Source organism: Melospiza georgiana, chromosome 1, assembly GCF_028018845.1.
Source record: "Melospiza georgiana isolate bMelGeo1 chromosome 1, bMelGeo1.pri, whole genome shotgun sequence".
Classification (NCBI taxonomy): domain Eukaryota; kingdom Metazoa; phylum Chordata; class Aves; order Passeriformes; family Passerellidae; genus Melospiza; species Melospiza georgiana.
Window position 1 is genome coordinate 47650752 of NC_080430.1, and position 19592 is coordinate 47670343.

Here is a 19592-nt window from a genome sequence, read left to right on the forward strand (position 1 = left end):
ACTGCCAGCTATTATACTTAGCTTCTGTAGCTAGCACTGGAATGGGTCTAATATTTTGAACTGTACAGATACTTCCAAATATGGAAAGAAATGCCAGAGGGTGGAGGTTTTTTTATGTAGACTTGCCTTTATTAAGTATTTTGTTGTTGTTCAACAGGCATGTTTGTAATGCCAGTTTTGCTCAACATGCATGTCAGTTTTATATGCAAACATTTGAATTCTCTACATGCTGTTTTACTAGTGTGCAAAATCCAAAATGTAATTTAAATAACGGGAAGACGATCCCTTGTGTTAGTCAATTATTTCTGAGCTAATTTTCAAAAAGCATGTCTTCCCTGCACACCCCCATGTCTGTTAGAACTTCCTAAATCAGTGGGAGGTACAAGTTGTTCTTAAGGAAAAAGAAAAGTAATGTTTCCAATGGATTAAAATTTGGTCACTAAATTTGTGAGGCTAAAAGCCGTAAAATTATATTCCTTGTACAGGTATTTCATGTTATTTTTAGGGGAGAAAAAGGTGTACAATTATGCTAGGTTTTCATGCTGTTTTTCAGTTCCTGGAATAAATGTTTAAAATTGTCATCTCAGTAAGGAAGTTAATGAAGAAAATTGGTGCTGCTTTTAGCATTCGTTTCCTCTTTTAAGATGCTGCCCTCTCTGAAAGGACAGAGCTCACTTCCTACCTGGTTTTTGTGGTGATGCAGTCTTTACTCCTGTTCCCTCTGCAGACAGCAGCACATCTAACCCACCAAGTAGTGTCCTCTTTACTCTTAATGCATTATTATATTTATGTTGAAGTTAAGTATTTGTGGGTGAGCTTACTTCTGCTTGTCATTTTAATACATCTGTAAAAGCCTACTTTAGAAATTTAGAGATTATAAAAAATAACAGTTAAAGTCCTATTAAATACATCCCACCATTTTAGCTAGTATTCCCATAAACACCTGAAATGATTGAATTGGTTTCTGTGGAAACAGGGGGAGAGAGTGGAGGGGCAGGAGGAGCCTTCCAGGTAAGTGAATGGGATGATGATAGAATTCACAATCTTTCTGCAATTTTGGAATCTTTATATAAAGCTTTCCTGCTTCAGTGTCCTCTGTAAACACTCAAGTCCTTAGTTCAGCAGACCTCTTGAACAACTCTGCTTTGGCAGCTGCTCTTCAACCCAGTGTTGCTGCCCTAGGTAGCTTTTTGAAGCAAGTAGGAGGAAAGCATATTAAGGTGAATGGATAACCAAAAGAGTGCTTATAATGTAGATGTGCTTTAATGTTAGCTATTTAATGGGCACATGTTGAGAACTGGTGAAATCAGTGACAGGTAGAAAATGTAAAAATGAAGTTAAATGTGTGTTCTTGAACGTTTTCTTCATTCTTTTTTTATGTATGGTTTTCAGAAATTTCAGTACCAAATTAATCTGGTTTTAATGTTCCTAATACTAATTTTTTTAGGATGAAAAATAATCTTGTTAAATCCTCTAAGTGAATCCTTTAAGCCTGACTAAACTTGCTGTCATTAATGCATCAAAACCTCTCTAGTTTTACTTCAGGAAACAGGAAATACTGACCACTTTGATCCACATAGACGGTGAATATACAACCACACAGCCACCCTATACCCATATGATGGTTTAGTTTTTATCACTGTCATCCACTTTCATAACTGTCTTTTTGTTTTACATACCAGTTTAGAGGTGAGATATTTCTAATTCATTTGTACATAGGCTACAGGGGTTAAATAAAAAGTCTCCTAGCCCACTCTCAAGAGGAAGCATACAGAGACTTTCAGAACCTGCAACTCTGTGTGTGAACAGAGCATAATTCACAACTGTGAGCTCTTATCAGTCAGGCTTTAAGTGGGATTATCTTCCAGCTAATAACACAGACTTTACTACCTTCATAGAGTTCTTACATCTTGCTTAAATGAGTGTACTTTCAGCTAGCAGAAGACTTATGACAGCTGGTAATACTAACTTACCACTTATTGCACTTGTATTATACAATTTAGGGGATTTGCTGTAATAATTGCAGGTAACCTTTTCATTTTCAGTCATCTGTCACTCATAGTTCAGTGTCTTAAGAATAGTTGTCAGGACAAATCTCATCATTTGTACAGTCTTGTTTAATTAATGTAAATTGCAAAGCTCTAATGCTGTATTTCAGACTTAAGCCTTTGGATATAGAGTTTATGAAGCGCCTGCATGAAAAAGTGAATATTATTCCACTTATTGCCAAAGCAGACACACTTACACCCGAGGAATGCCAACAATTTAAAAAACAGGTGAGTTGAAAAATTAATATTTACAACATAGGATAATTTAGTAAGTTGGTCCCTATGGAAATGGTGAGATTTAACTTACATGCAGAGTTTAAACCCTGAAGCAATAACTTGAGACAGCAAAGCTAAGTAATTTATATCTCTAGATTTAATTATAATTCTTGGTGAAATAATCTTGTTTCTGTCCTCAGGGGAAGCGGTTTCAAGTATAGTATGTTTCTTGGCAAGTAAAATAATTCACTGCTGAGATAAAAATCAGTAAGGGAGGAAAGAAGCTTTCAGGATTTAGGTGCCTAACAGAAGTGTGTTAAAAAATAAGGTATTCAACAGTATCACAGTTTTACTGATTGCATTGAGATATTCACTTCTATGTTGATGCACTGTAATTATTAAAGATACCTCAGGTATTATATGAGAATCAGTAAACTTGTTTACTCTTGGGTGTGGTAAAGCATTTTAAAGATGGTGAGATAATTCTAGCATTGATACAACTGGTACAATGTCTTTGTATTTGTAGAATGTGTTTGCTGTGAGTGTCTACAAGTGGTTTATGTTTTATTTTCAGCTACATTATCAGAGTAGAACAGTTAAGCTTTGTAGTATTGTATGAAGAAGACAAGGAGGACCCAGAACAAGACAAGACATAAAATTTTTTTTATTGAACTCTGTCCAGTCCCAGTTTAGAAGAACACAGAGTTCTGAAAAGGTGGCATTAAGAGGTGTTGTGTGTAAAACTCTTGATTTAAATAGATAAAATTAAAAATTCAATGACAGAAAGGAAAAAAAATGGTACAGCACAGAATATTTCTAAATATATCAGTAGCTTTATGAATGAGTGGGTGTTAAACAGGGGGGACTTTCCCAAACCAAACTATGAAAATAAGTCCTTGCATGATTTGGAAACTTAACTTCTCCTAAGGCTGCAAACCCATGAGCCAGAAATATTCCCCAGGGCTCTGCAGTGCAGCTGTCAGCTAAATGGTCTAATATTTTTCCATCCTAAAATTCTGCAAAACTAATCAGCTTGTTTTTAAAAATACCCTTCAGACAAATATAGCATCAAAACAGGACAGTCACTTTATTATTGCTTGTGAATGTTTTTCAACAGTACTAACTGCTAGAGTTAGTCCATCAGTCACAAGCTCTATTAAAACAGGCAGGTGATCCTGCTTCAAGCAAGTGCTGCTCAGGTGTGATGGAAACAGAAAAGAATAGGAGTGACAGCAGTAGCTGTTGTGGGAACTCAAAGGGATAAAGCGTGCCTGCAATTATCTATTCAAGTATCTGGTTTTTAAAGAACCCAATTGCAAAACTGGTCTTAAAGTTTGTTGTATTAGGTTTTGCCCCTAACTCTATGCAGACAGAATTTCCTTTAGAGTAAACCTCTTATTTGTCCTGTTGTAGAAAACTGATATTAATTTTTGCTGTCTTGTGTTGGTGGATAATATTTTGGTAGCTGGGAGCTCTAGCTCTGATTGTGTCTTCTCTTGGCTAAGGAGAGATGATCACACTATTAACCTGAGGTCACCTGAGGGTGTTAAATGTTATGTTGTAATTTAAGTCAGGGTAATCGAAAGGATTTTATGTATCTAACAAAAGGAGGAGAATCAGCAAAAAATCAGGCTGTTATGAAGTATGAAATCCTCAAAAATATAATAATTTTGTTTCTAGATAATGAAAGAAATCCAAGAACACAAAATTAAAATATATGAATTTCCAGAAACAGATGATGAAGAAGAAAATAAGATTGTTAAAAAGATAAAGGTAAACTAATTTTCTTTTGAAAAAGTGCTTATGGAGGGGCAAGGGGGGGTCGAGTTTGAAAAGCATTCTGTCATTAATGAAGAGCCCACTAAAGTGTTTAGAATATAGAAATCACATGTAAAGCTGTCCTGAGGGTCAGTGTTCCTTATCAGAAGCAATGAATGACATTATTAAGTCATCTAAGTCCTTCAATAGCTAAAATTCAGAATGAGAGCACGAGATCACATGTTCATTAATGAACTCTTAAAGATCACTTTAAAAACTCATCCTTATTTGACTTCTGTCTGCCCTCCACAGCTTACCACTTTTTTTTTTGGTTCTGAGCTTTGAAGGAGGCAAGGGTTTTCTTTCAGACAGACATGTGCAGTGGCATAAAATGTGTGCATTACAGCTAATAGCTCTCTGGCTGATTGATACACTGAAACCTTAATGGAGATAAATGACCAAAGAAAATCAAAAGGACTGTCAGGCTGTTGAAAGGCCTTTTCTTAGTTTATTCATGTTTTCAGTTTGTTCTTTCATGTTGGAGTCCATCTTGTGTATGTTTCTTGAGCCTTGCTTCTGTTTGTTCAGTAGCTGTAACGACTTGTAAGAGCTTTTAAATTTTTTTGTTACTGGGGAAATCTCCTAGGATAGATAAACACAAACAGGACAAAAAATGGAAGATATTCTGGGACTAAGCCTAGAGAAGAGCAGAATAAAAGCAAAGACAGAAGTGCAAAATACTGAGCGTAGTACTCTGTCCCTTTCTGCCCCTGGAAGCTGCTCTTGGCTCCTTTGTTGTTTGTTACACTGGAGACATTCTCAGTTCAGCTGAAAACAAGAACTTGACGTGGTTCTTTGCCAAACCTTTGAAAACTGGGTACAAGATCCAGTCAAAGTAACAGCCCTTGTAGCCAGTGGGTATATGACTTGGTAAATAATTGTGCAGTTACATAAATAGGAAATGGTTTGCCTCTTGCATAGCTTACTGAGTAACAGTAGTGTCTGTTCCTTAACTAGATTCACAGAATGCAGCAGCATAAGGAATTCAGAAGGAGTGTGTGTATATATAAAGTCATTAAACTGGGCAGAGGTCAATAAACATCACTATTCTTGCACTTCTGGGTTAGCTGCATTGCAGTGTTATAGCACTGACCTAGCTTATGTTAAGTTGATACATGGGCATGCTTTCAGTATCTTTTGGCAGCAGATTTTGATTTTTAAAGTCATACTTTATCTTGTAGGACCGTTTACCTCTTGCTGTGGTAGGTAGTAATACGATCATTGAAGTCAATGGCAAGAGAGTTAGAGGAAGGCAGTACCCATGGGGTGTTGCAGAAGGTAAGGCTTTCTTGTGATTTTTTAAATCCATTTAAAACTTACTAGACATGAGTCTGTATTTGACATGTTTGAAATGCTTAATTTCAATGATCTTTGGTCTGGAAATTATTGGAATATACTATTTTGTTATTCTGACAATATTGGAACAAGGTAAAGGTTTCAACAACATGTAACTTTGCTAGCAGATTTCTCTTGAAGCCTCAGTGAGAAATTGTAAAACCTGTATTAATTTATTGCAGGTGATGATGTGACTTAAATTACAGTTGTTTTCTAACTTTTTTACCTTAATTATCTTCATCTAAAACCTGTGTATTAAATTCTTCTTTCTAGAGCATTCACATTATAAGTATTAATTTGATCAGTTCAATTGCTATAAATAAAATTTTTCCCAAAACATCTGAGTCTTAAGTACTGGGATGTAGCAACAGAAAGTTACCTGGTAATGAATAGAGTAATTTTTTTAAAAATTTGTTTAAAACTCTCTTTCTACTATAGAGACTTGAAGATAATTGCATGTTCTTCTGGCAGCCATTTCTTGTGCTTTAATGCTGTTCATATATTTCAAATGCCACATGGCATGACTTGCACCACACTCTGTAGTAAAACAATCACTATTAGACTGTTTTTCCATGATCATTGAGTTTTTTCCTTTGGTGTGCATGTGTTGAATAAAGAAGAATTTTTTTTCTCTCACTATTTCTGCCTTCCAAGGGCAATGGACTATAAATTGGATGCAGTGTAAAACAGACAAAAAAGCCCCAGCCAACAAGCAGTGTATGGACCAATATTTAAAAAGGAATGCTGCAGCACTTTGAAGTGCATGTCTGGCAGGAAATGAGGTTTGGCAGAAAGTAAAAACCAGCTGCATCAGAGAAGATCAAGCTTTATTTCAGGCTCTTCTGTTGGCATTTGGAGATGTGCAAAATTGTGCTGCTTTTCTTTATTTTAAAACAAATTTCTGAAAGGTTTCATGTTCGCAGTGGTATGACTTTTGGAAAGGAAGAGCTAGCCTAACTAAAAGGAGCCTCTTGGAGTGGCTTTCAGTCTGTCAGGACAGAGATGATGCTTTTTTGGGAGTATGACTTCATGTACCATCTGAGCGGAATTTACCAGTCTGTGTAAAACCATGGAATAAAATAATGCAGGAGTGCAGATACAAGAATCAACACACAAAGTGGCAACGTTCTGCATTTTTCTGTAGGATTCACTGAATTTACTTGGGCTATTTTAATTCCTTCATCTTAGTTTTTTCCCTCCTTGCCATGATAATGTCTGTCTTTACTTCAGAAGCACATTGGAAGCTGCCCTATGCCTTTCTTTCGTGTGTGCTAAGAGCTTTGTGTGTTGCCTTCTCTGTCTGCACATTTGAGAGTTCTGGGGTGTGCATTTTTCTCCAGTGTCATTTCATGATCTCTCAGGGAAATGCCACTCTCAGAATCAGCCTCTTCTACTTCAGTGGGGTGATGGGCACAGTGGAATAGGTGGCATCTGTAATGACATCATAATGGCAGCTGCCAGCTCACTCTTCATCTTGGTTGGTGCATCAAATTCAGTACACAACCTTTGCTTCAGTAATGAAGAGCTAAATCCATATTAAAATTAAAATTCAGACTTCTGCAACTTATTGGGCAGGGACAAACAGGTTGAGTCTGTCTTTCAAAGGTTTTTGGATATAGCTGGATCTAGACTGAAGTCTTCCAGTCTTCCCTTAGTGTCTGATCCTTACACAACTGTGCTGTGAGGCAGCCAAAGGATGAAACAGTTAAACTGGCAAAACTGTGCTTCTGTTGTGGTAGCTTATTCTGCTGCACTGACTCAGAACAGTTTGCCAGTAAGGCTTAGGGGAGCATAGGAACTCTGCTAGTAAGACACATTATTATAGTTATGTTAATGCTTTCCTTCTGCTAACACACATGTTGTTTGAGTAAGGAAAGACTGTGGGAGTAATTTGTTGTTGGAGTGAATGTAGACGGGTGACATTTTACCTCTGTGTAAAGCACAGATTTTGGTTGACATCTCAACAAAAGCTTACTTCTTCTTGCAGTTGAAAATGGTGAACACTGTGACTTCACAATTCTGAGGAACATGTTGATAAGGTGAGTAACTGATAGGTAACATTAAGTTTTCTGGTATATCTGAGACATTGGAAAGTCATATATTGGAGAAAAATGAATTTGAGACAGTGAGTTCATACGAATTTCCATATTTTTTAATTGTAAACAGTTATCTTACATTTTATGATAACTTGTTTAACCACATACTTAGCAAGCAGTGGTGTTGATAGTGAAATTTTTGTGATTGCTTTTTCTGTTACTAGTTTATTCTGTTACTAGTCCAGAGGAGCCTGATTATCTCTTAGTGCTGATGTGTATGTAGTTGTAGGCATTTTCTAAAAACTTAAGCACTGAAAACTTACCTAAAACAAGACTGCCTGTGCTTTATGTTAGGTGCTGAGTCCTGTGCTCCCAGCAGTCCACTAGGTGACATCTGCTGTAAAAACTGTTAGTTTGATTGCTAAGCTTTGCTTTTCTCCTGGCTGACAATGGAAAATTATGAAAAGAAGTGAATTCTTTCAGCTTAGTCTTGAACTTAACATTTAACTTTTGTAGAATTAAAAGATGGTAACCAGGAAGTTTTGGCTTGTCGTTTCTTGCCTGACATTATTTTTCCCACCTACTACAGTAGTAATACACACTTTTCTTATCTGCCTGTCAAATTACCTGCAAGTTTATCCACAGAACTCAAACTTTCCAAAGACTGGTCCTGTAAGTTAGTGTTTGGGATATTGCAAGCTTTAGATAGTTTGGTGCAAAATAACCTGGTATTTCTGTGCCTCTGCTGTCTTGAGAGCTCCAGTTTAAGTGGTAGAGTAAAAACATTGTGAGAAATGGGACATTATTGGAGGGATATAATTTAATTCAAGTCAATCTGCAAAATGAACAGGGACTGATTTTTCAGGTAGTATTTTGTATTTGTGCACTAAGCTGATAAATTACACTTATTGACAGAACTCATATGCAGGACCTGAAGGATGTTACTAACAATGTACATTATGAGAACTACAGAAGCAGAAAACTGGCAGCTGTTACATACAACGGTGTTGACAACAACAAAAATAAAGGGCAGCTAACAAAGTAAGTTCCTGTTAAGGCTGTAAGGCTGAATTGCATTTTAATCTTTTTTTTTTTTTTTTTTTTTTTTTTTTTTTTTTTTTTTTTTTTTGGTTGGCTGGTTTTATGAGTGTGTGGTGGTGTTTTGGGTTTCTTGGGGAGGGGTGCTGGTGGGTTTGTATTCATATAGCCTTCAGTCAGTTGTCTCTTTGCTGTGTTTGGAAAGAGACAGCCTCTTGTTTACTTGTAATTTGGGATTTTTTCCTCTTTCACTAAGACTGACACTAGTTTCACTGAACATAATAAATAATAGATTCAGTTTTGAAGAGAATTGTTACATTTACTCAGAGTTTTACACTGATACTGCAAAGTTCTGGTGCATTAATTTCTATTTTGGTTTATATGTTACTTGTGGAATTTTTGGTTCTTCTGTGTGAATGATCAATACTATTGTGTCAGGGATGTTTTTGAGAAGAATGGGTTAATATTTATTTAGAAACTCTGAAAAAGCAGACCTGCTACTGTCATCTTTGAAATGCTGCTCTAGCAACTCATATGGCTGCCTATCATGGCAGGGGAATTATTGCAACATCATTATCTCTTGTGAGAAAGGAGTTGCAATGCAGTGTTTGGGGGCTTCTGTAGCTGTTTTTTCAAACTCATTTTTATTACCTCTGACAAGAAGTTACTTGCCAACCAGATGAAGTTAGTCAAAGATTTAAAAGTAGGCTCTACTGTATACTGAATTGTATAATGCTATTTGCAAATAGCTACATTCAAATATTCTGCTCTGCATGTAGTAACTGCATCAACAGTAATTAGTGATTAAATAATTATTTATTAATGGTGCTCTTATTTTGTACTATATTTAAGTACAAATTTCTCAATCAAAATAGAGGGTACTGTTCTTTTCAGCTAATGGTATGCAAAGTTACAGCTGTTCTTCCTGAAAAAGATCCCTGAAAATAGTTGGAAATACCTGCTATTTGCACCCATATTACAGTTACAAAGCCATTTTTACTAAAGAAATATCTATTCTACACTCTCTTAATGCTTTAAAAGTTGTGAGGGAATGATTTAAATGGACGTGATTTAGTTTCATCTAGTGTGAGTCTGCATGAGACTTCCCTGCATGGCACTGACAAAAAATGTAATAGTTTATGTCAGTTATAGCAACTCTTCAGAAGTGTACTTGCACTTAAATAGCATTTCTAATGAGGTCAAGTCTTAAAAATACTAGTTTTCAAATATATGTGTCCATCACACTGTGGTTTCTTCTCACTGTCATGTTTCTGCCATCATCTTATTCCTGACTTGTAGCTCAAGGCTTCTGAGTGCACATAGCAAGTATGTCAGATGAAAATGTAGTAATAGGAGTGCAGAAGAGAAAATCCTGCATTTTCTCCAGGACTTCTAACTTGCTATTACTGTGCTTTTTACTGTATTATTATTTGCTATTACTGTACTGAAAAGTGAAACTTTTTTCCCCCCTCATTGTTATTTGGGATATCAAAGGAAGCTGTTTACATTTTCCTGTGTGTGTTATTAAATACTGGGGTTTCTTATATACCTTTCAAAATCTTAGTATGTTTTTCTTAGATTTTGGAAAATCTGACTTTTAGTGACAGTACTTTTACCATTTTTGTTTTGTTTCTGCTTAGATTTGTGTTAGTCTCCACCTACCAACTCAATCTGTTACCTCATCCATGTAAGAGGGCTGGTTATTCTGCATTCTTTAAAATAGCAACAGAGTCACTATTGAAAATTTTTTTCCCATATTGCAGACACAATAAGATGTTACTTTCTATAAAAATACATCTATGAGTAGGTTTTAGAACTCTTTGTGACCTTCATTCACCCCTCCACCCCACTCAGTTTCTGATAGCATTCCTGATACTTCTTTTTGAGCCAGAACTTACATACACTACCAGGGTGTGGAATTACTTTGCTTTCTGAAGCATGCTCACTTTGCCTCTCCTGTCACTTCAGATCACTGTGTTGTCCCACCTGAATATTTCCAGGTGAATGTGCTTTCTGGAACTATTTTCTCCTCTAGAAATCTGTTGCTTGGAGCACTGCAGTACTGGAACTCAGAGATGAATAAATACAATTGGTGCTCTTTGCTATCAGGGTTTTTTTGTTCAAGAGAATGAGTAAATAATTGCAGTTTGATTCAGCCATCTGAAAGATGGCAAAGTCTATTGCAAACTTAGTAAGACTATTTGAACATTTTGTAAGAGTTTGTTCCCCAGAGTACAGGGTGACTTAATAAGTAAATACATGAAATTCTTGAACATGTGCTGGTTATGAAGCAGCTGATGCTATTTTTCTGTTTTTACCTTAACCATATGTTGAGTTGCAGTTTTTTGGGTGTTTTTTTATGCTTTAACATGCATTTTTTACTTCAGTGTGGTTTTGTAGCTTTTGGTTTTTTAATCTAGTATAGTTGAAGCAGCATAGAAGGAATCTTCCTAATAACCATGTGCCTCCTGGAAACTGAGGGGGAGGAACAGATATTAACAGTTTATCTGTGCCTCCCCTTAGGAATTTCATGCTTGCCTGCTGGGCTTTTGAGAGCAGTGTCTGTGTCTCAAATTGGGGCAATATTGATTCTTGCATGGGAGACAGATCCTGTATCTCTGTGTGAGAATGGAGACGTGCTCTGATGCTGTCTGGTGGTATTACAAGCATATGGTTAAACACAGAAACACCCCCTGGCTCTGGAAACTCCTAAGCTGCTGGTTTTTGAGAGACTGGGGGGCAGACATACCAGGAGACATGCAGTGGTGCTTGTACTTTTCCAAAAGTATCTCCTGCTGGCAGCTGTTGGAGCTGTTGGACTGACCTTTTGTAGCTTTAAAACAGCTGTATTTTTATGATCCTAGCAGATCTCAGTTTTTCATGCAGCTGTTAACATATTTCTTTAGACAAAAATGCTCATGTGAAAACAAATAGAAGTATGTGCTGCAAGTTTTAATAATACTGTGCAGATTAATTGAAGCATTTTTCTGTCCAGTTAATAATCTTAACTCTGATTTGGTGAAACTTGACTGTTCTGTAAGTAACTTGTTAACTTAGGAGCAATCCAAAGCATGTATTTTCCATGGTTATGGAGGGGTTTTTTGCATTTTAGGTTTAGTCTGATTTGTCAAATTTTCAATATCATCCTAACCATTGAAAAAATTAAATGTCAAGGTAATCTTCGCATATGTAAATAACTTGTCTCTTTAAATCATGGGGTAATGGTAGTTTCACATGTGTACTATGTGACATGTGAGAAAATTGGCATTTGCTCTGAAATTGTGATGTTGTAATTAGAGAAATCTTTTTGGTTTGCTGTATGAAGCTGCTATCTTTAGTGAATTTAAAAGTCAAATCTTATTTTTATTGCGAGTCATACTGTACATCGTGAAGATGGGTCTTATCCAGGATAACAAAATACACACTGCTAAGCCCGACCACTCCCATCTCCTCTTGCCTGTGTTGTTGGCGGGTTCTGTGGAGCAGCCCCGTGCCCTGGAGCCCGTGTGAGAGCTCGGTGAGATCAGAGCCTGTTCGCAGCCCCTGTTCCGCTGAGCCGGGCGCTGCTGCAGCATCCCGGGGCTGGGGGGTGACGCTGCCGCCGCTGAGACCCCTGGTGGCCGTGGGAGCCGAGTGCTCTTCCCGCAGTGTCACAGCATTCCCGGCTGCTCCACACGCGGCTCTCTGCCGGCTGACAAATTCTAACCCAGGAGATAAAGCCTCCAGGTGGCATTGGTTTCCAAAAACTTGTATGGAGCAAGTGGTGCTTGGTGTCACTAAAATATTTTAAAAGCATATATGTTGTAGGAAAAGTGTTCCTGAAAGCATCTGCACATCAAACCTGCGTTAGTATTGACATGATGTAGTGATCAACTAACTGAATTTGAAATAAATATAACAAGCTTGAACTAACAATTTCTTCCTTTTAGTATGAAAAATTTGCTTTTGGGGGAGCACATAATTAGCTTTAGGAATCTAATAATATTGAATTTACTTTTTTAAATTATTGCTTTTTGGTTTTGTGGTTTTATTTAAGCATGCTAAGCTAAGCCTCTGTATTTTTTGTTTTTTAGATTTGACACAGTTGAAGGCATGTAAGTGGTGATTTAAATTTTTCCAAAAAACTTAAGACAAAAATTCTATAAGCACAAAAAGGATTTCACTGTTTGATGTTTCAAATTTAAAACAGTTTCCTGGTATCCTGCTCTTGGCATTGTTTTTTCCACTAGCAGTTGGTTTCATTTTTTTTTTCCTAAAGCTGTGCTACTGTAAATTTTAGGCATTTGTAAATGCTTACAGTGACAAATACCTCTGTAAAAACCCATCTCTTTAGAAAACTTTTGGCTAAGATTCAAGTCAAATTTGGTCAAATTTCAGAAATTAGTAGAAGTGCATAAATTATGGAATTCCCCCCATTTCTATCCATGACTGAGGCATCTTTATATAGACGCTTATAAAGAATTAGTGCAATTTTTATCCTTACCTGTAAATTTACAGTTCTTCATTGAATTGGGGATTTAGTAACTTCAGTAATTTCTGACCATGATTGTATCTCATTACCTGCTTGCAGAGATTCTACTTTGCACATATCTAGAATAATTTTTAATTTTTGCAGAATAACTTAGAGGACTGTTATTAGAGCATGTCCTCTGAAATCAGTTAAATGTTTTACATCTTTGTTTAATGGTTTGTGGGGGTTTTTTTCCCCCTTCAGCTCTTTTTTTTTTTGTGTGTGTTTGTGTCTGATTTTTTGTTTGTTTGTTTTTGTTTAAATCCTTGTATCATTTTGTCCTGAAATAGAGAGTGATGTGCTTTTACCCGTGTCACATACTTAGGACCTAATAAAACCGGTCGTGACCTATGTTGTAAAGCTCTCAGCTGTAAATGCTCACCTGTCAGTTAATCTGATCTTCTGTGCAGACTGATTTGTACCACTTTCTCAAATACAGCTTGTATGGCATCCCCATTGGATTTACTAATTTTTCAATCAAAGGACAGTTCTGCACCCCTTTCAAGTCAAAACTGCAGCAATGATTCCTCAATATTTATTCTCCTTTGTAGATTAATTTTTGAAGAGCAGATGCATTTGAGAGCTTTACATCTCTAGAATAAAATAGTATCGTTTTGACAGCTGCTTAGCTTCCACAAGTACTGCTACTTACCTCTTCTTTCACTTCTTTAGTATTTTTCTGCATTATTATCTCACCTGTGTTTAACCATTAATTTTTTCCTTGTAAAAGATTGCTAGCAGTTGGCCTTTTGAAGGACTAAAGTAAAAATTAAACTGAAGATGCATTTCAGCTCTGTATATTATACAGCATTTTACTCACAAGTCCAAGCATTGCAGCTATTAATTCAGATTTGGTTTAATATATAGATTAGATGTCCTCTGCTGATTGATTGTAACAATTCCAAATATAATCAGTTCTTCATTTTCGCCAACACAATAGTTAAAACTTTGTCCTTTTAAGCCTTAGATACTCAAAACTGAAATAAGAGGCCAGTGATTTGGTTTGATTGCTCCTTGTGGAACAGCAGAGTCTTAACAAAACTCTGTAGCAATCATCACTAGATCTCAATCATCCTGTTTTATTATATGTTTACAGTGAAACTTACTGTTTAAAACCCATATCACCATAACATGGATAGCAGGCTTATACAGCTTTAAAAATTCAGTACAATCCAGGAAAGTATACCATAAAGTATATGGAAAAAATTAAAAATAATGTACATTATTTTTATACATTACATTTATTAATAGCTTTCTAAAGGAAAACCTTTCTACTGACACTTGAAATATTGATGTTCAGTTGCCCAGACCTTTTTTCAAAGCTGATCTCTCTTTAAAACTATTACCAGAGCTTTCAACACAGTTGCAATGTTAAGTGTCTCTTTGGGCTCACTTGGGAACAATGATGATTTAGAGAGAAAATAGAACTTTAGTCTGCAGTGCTCCTAATTTTCTTATTATGTCCATTATTTTTTTAATATATTTGAATTATGGGGAAGAAAAAGATGCCTGAAGATCACTTGGAAGATGCTAATTTTCTTTTTCTTGTTTTAACATTTCCTCTCTTCCCATGACCAGGTGGTTCTACATATAGAAAGTCAAGAGTTTCTGTTAACTTAAAAGTAGTATAAACCAATTGTACTGGGGGAGGAAAAGATATTGTATGAAATATCTTTTTGAGTAAAGCTTATCTAAACAGTTAATATAATAATGTAAATTGAATTTAAGCTAGCAGTGCCTACAGCAGTGTGTTTATGTTACTGCTTCAGCATTTTTATCTTGCTTTTTCCAGATGTCCTAATGTAACAGAGAGAGAAAAAGTTCTTACTAGCTAACTGCTTTTTCTGGATTTATGGCAGGAGCCCATTGGCACAGATGGAGGAGGAAAGGAGGGAGCATGTAGCCAAAATGAAGAAAATGGAAATGGAAATGGAACAGGTGTTTGAGATGAAAGTCAAAGAAAAAGTGCAGAAACTGAAGGACTCTGAAGCTGAGGTAATCAAAATGTTCTAAACACCAATATAACTTGAGGCTCAACAAGTGTAGAGGTGGGACTTTTTGCCAAGACTTTGCAATATAATTGACTCCATAGTTGGTTTATATGTGTAAAGACAACACTGTTCTTCTTCCTCAGCTTGTTGCCTTTGCTGGAACGGTATAAATCTAAACTTAAAATGGAATTTAAATGTTCACATGTATTCTATTTTTATTTTTAGTCATAGTATGTTAAAATACTCCATAACATCCTTACCGTCTTCTTCTCCCTTTTCTTTGGAATATTTTGTGCTTATTCTTCCATGTGATTTTAAAAGTTCTTGAGACTTTTACGGCTTACATAATAAGCTAATGCAATAGTGATCATTTGTTGTGTGTATTGAAAAAGCATTTCAGGAACTGGACACAATGCCTATAGGGATCTCACCTAAATGAGAATTACGAGGCTAAGGAAGAGTCAGGGATTTGTTTTTGTCAGTGTTCTGGTACCATTTAAACAAATTTTATGGATACTTAACTCTAATCTCTGTCATCTCCAATCTCTGTCATCTCCAGGTGAAGTCCTCACAGTTGAAACCAGTTTTTTACAGGCTTCAAGGGGCTCTGAAAATGATCTTTTTAAGGGACTATTATAATTAGAAGTTTTAAGTAAAACTTCTGAAGTAAAAGTAAAAAATTAAGTAATTTTTAAAGTTTTGGGAAAACAGTTTCTCACAAGAAGCCTAATAGAGAAGTTCAGAACTGTCAAAGTTCCTTAAGAAAGTTTGTCTCCAAATTTGAGGAAAAATGAGGAAATTTGGAAGGGTAGTTGAAATGCTTGGCAGCCTAGGCTCTGTAAGGTGCCAAGGCATACTGGATCAAATGGAAAAAAATTAATCTAGATTTTTTTTTTTTTTGAGAACTGAATAGACAAGGATATGAATAGTAAGATATGCCAGTCAGCAGTTAGAGGATTTTAAAGCTATGTGCTCTATCTGGATCATGGTTTTTGTAGCCACTTGATTTATCCCTTTTTCAATTTCTGTCTTGAATCTTTTTGAACCCTTTAATACTTCTGGTGTCCACATTTTCCTTGTTATGTGAAATACAAAAATACTTCTGGTTTTCATGTACTATCTCATGACTTTTTGACTGTATCCTGTGATACCAGTTTTTTATGTTCATTGCAATTAATTCTTCTTTTTTCTTCACCATTCATGGCTTTGTATGCTTCTGTTGTATTTATGTAAATGTAGAAAAGTAGGCAACAGACAGTGCCATGTAAAAATGTGTAAAAGGAAATAGGTTTTCAAGGGCTGTGTAGAATGGGATTATGCAAGAGAATAAGGCAAGAGGGAGTTTTATATCACTTTCTCTGAAGTGTGGTCTTCAGGTCAAGGGAGGGGATTCTACCCCTTTACTTCTCTGTGGTGAGATCCTGCCTGCAGTGCTGCATCCAGCTCTGGGGTCCCAGCACAGGAAGGACATGGGAATGTTGAGTCCAGAGGAGGCCACCAAGGCAATTAGAGGGATGGAGCAGCTCTTGCATGAGTGAAGGCTCAGAGAATTGGGATGGTTCAGCCTGGAAAAGAGGAGGCTTCATGGTGACCTCCCAGTACTGAAGGGACCCAACAAGAAAGATGGAGAAGGGACTATTTACAGGGGTATGGAGTGACAGGACAAGGGGAATGGCTCTAAACAGAAAGAAAGTAGGTTTAGGTCAGATATTAGGAGAAAGTTCTTTATTATGAGAGTGATGAGGCACTGGAACAGGTTGTCCAGAAAAGTTGTAGGAACCCCAACCCTGGACATGTTCAAGGCCAGGCTGGATGGGATTTTGAGCATCCATGTCCCTGCCCCTTGGCAGGAGGGATGGAATTAAATGATCTTTAAGGTCCCTTCCAACCCAAACCATTCTATGACTTAAATCAATTTTAAAAAGCAGTATACCACATGAAAGCAATCATGTCTCCTGACAAGTATTTCCATCCTTACATACAACACATTTGATTATCAGTCTGTCCCATCAACTTGCAGGAGAGAATTCTTATTCTCTTTTGGAATGTAGACAATTCACTTTCTCAATAATACTAATTCATTTAATTAGTGAATAAATTAATCCCCTTAATATTTTTTTCCAAATAGATCCACAATATAGTTAATACTATAGGATTAAATCAATATTTTGGGGTTTTTTTCCCCCCACAGAAAATCAAAGATGTTGCTCTTTTATGCATTAGTGATACTCAAATGCTCTGAAACTTGCTGCTTAGTGTTTGCATCAAATACCAAAGTATTTTTAATTTCCTTTTATTTGCCAAACATAGCTGCTTACAAATTCTGTTTGTAAACTGGGTAGCATTTGGGGCATTTTCTGTTAACTGTAAAATGAAGCTGTTGGATTAATAACCTTTTGGTTTCTGTTACTGGCTGTACCTATCACCTTAATGTTTTAGTCTGAGCTACTTTCTCTGAAGAAAAATAAAACACATAATTTTGTCGCATTAGTAAGTTTAGTTGTGATGTTTGTTAGTTCCAAAAGTTGCTGTGTTTTCTGCACTTACTGACTCTGTTCATAATCTCCTACAGCTGCAGCGACGCCATGAGCAAATGAAAAAGAACTTGGAGGCACAACACAAAGAATTGGAGGAAAAGCGTCGTCAGTTTGAGGATGAGAAAGCAAACTGGGAGGCTCAACAACGTATTTTGGAACAACAGAACTCTTCCAGGTAAACTGGAGTCTTGTCCTGCAGTAAAAGTTCTGGAGCTTTTTGACACAGTAATGGTCCACCCATGGTTGTAGACCACTATGGAGGTCTCACTTAAAAGCCAAGAAAAAATTTGAACTGCTTTTAGTTACAAATGACCCTATTTCAGCAATAGTGGGAAAATTATTAGCTTCTAAAACAGGTTTTAGCCTGCAAAAACATGGTATAAATGTATCTATGTAAATAAATAAATAAATGCTTATATTGATAGATTGCCTCAGATTTCTGGGGAGATGAGGAATTAAAGTTCTGAGAATTAAAATGTTTAATTCCTTAAGTCCTTGGGAGGGGAAATCTGATGATAACTGCACTGCTTGATTCACACAAGTTCTGTGTACTCAGTAAGTTTCATCCATTGTGTTGTAACCACTAAAAGCCTTATTAAAATGCCTGTTGTAAAAGGTGTATTTTTTTTTTTTTTAAAAACAGAACTTAAATGCATTATTTAACAAACTTTTTTTTAATGTCATTTTAGAACCTTGGAAAAGAATAAGAAGAAAGGGAAGATATTTTAAATGCATCATTTTGACCACCAGTTATGTATTAGTTGCCAATATGCCCGCCTGGACATCAGTGTTTGTTGGATCCGTTTGACCAATTTTGCACCAGTCGTATCCATAGTAATGGATTTAACAGCATGACAAATTTTTGTTAATTTTGATGGAGAATGAGATGCCTTGAATTGTCTAGGGTGTTGTGTACTTGGAAAAATAACAGCTCTAAGTACCTTTTTTCATTCTTTTTTTTTTAAACAGGTGTCATTTTAATGCAAAAGAAAACATTTTACTGTTGTACAATCATGTTCTGGTGGTTTAACGGTTTACAGGATATCAAAAAATGCAGGACTCTAGACGGTTTTTAGTGAGGATAAATTGCCATAATATGATGCAAACAATGCTTCTCTATTATTATAATAAAAATTCCATTCAGTGCAGCATATACAATAATGTAATTTAGTCTAACACAGTTGACCCTATTTTTGACACTTCCATTGTTTAAAAGGACACATGGAAAAACAAAAGTTGTAAGCTTACAGTGCACCTAAGCTTTTTATAACAACCCTTTTATGTTTTGGATTCTTTAAATATATGCTATTCTCATTTAGTAACTTCTTTAGCCAGAAGGATCTCATTACTGCTTCATTTTTTGTAATAACATTTAATTTAGATATTTTTCCATATATTGGCCCTCCTAAATAGAATATAGCTTCTTTCATATGGTAGGAACCAGTGAGTAAAACTTTCCTTTAACTCCCTTTTTACATTTTATGGTAAGTAGCAGGAAAACGCATTTATAGGTCATTTCTAGGCAAAATTGTGGAGTTAACTACCAACCTGTTTCTACCTGTGTGCAGTCTTTCTTTATTTTACTAGAAATGGGAATATGGCCTCGAGAAAAACATCACCATTTTGCATTTAGCTGTATTCATATACTGCATTTCTGTATTTTTGTTTGTATTGTAAAAAGTTACATAATAAACAATGTTGTGATGTAACACGCTGCTTTGTCAGGAGTTGTTATGGAGTTGAACAGCTAAGTACTTCTCTGGAAATGTGTGAACTTTCTCTCTGATTACCTGTGCCTTTTATTTCATCTGAGGAATCAGTTTAAGATGTAGAAGATTCCATTTTCCATGGCCATGCTGTGAATTGGCTAAACAAGGATCTTTCTGTCGTGCCCAGGAGAGGGCACCAAGTGCCCGCACACCCTGTGCTGTGTCCTACCAGCTCCCCTTCTGGCCAGTCCTGCTTTTCCTGCTGTCCTTACTGCCTTCTGCAAGCTTTTAGGAGGATCTGGTGGATGGGTGGGAAACAACACATTTGTAAGTTGTTAAAAATTGATGGGGATT

The 19592-nt window shown here is 36.2% G+C and overlaps 1 protein-coding gene across 1 annotated transcript in view; it reads left to right on the forward strand.

The window, feature by feature from the left end:
• SEPTIN7 (septin 7) overlaps positions 1-19238 on the forward strand; it is a 78303-nt gene extending 59065 nt beyond the window's left edge. Inside the window, exons 6-13 of the mRNA XM_058020885.1 lie at positions 2159-2276; positions 3945-4037; positions 5264-5360; positions 7405-7456; positions 8369-8494; positions 14861-14996; positions 17565-17704; positions 18219-19238. Of these exons, the coding sequence (XP_057876868.1) occupies positions 2159-2276; positions 3945-4037; positions 5264-5360; positions 7405-7456; positions 8369-8494; positions 14861-14996; positions 17565-17704; positions 18219-18258 (802 nt within the window). The 3' untranslated portion in view covers positions 18259-19238. The remainder of the gene's footprint in view (positions 1-2158; positions 2277-3944; positions 4038-5263; positions 5361-7404; positions 7457-8368; positions 8495-14860; positions 14997-17564; positions 17705-18218) is intronic.
• Positions 19239-19592: the final 354 nt, after the last annotated feature.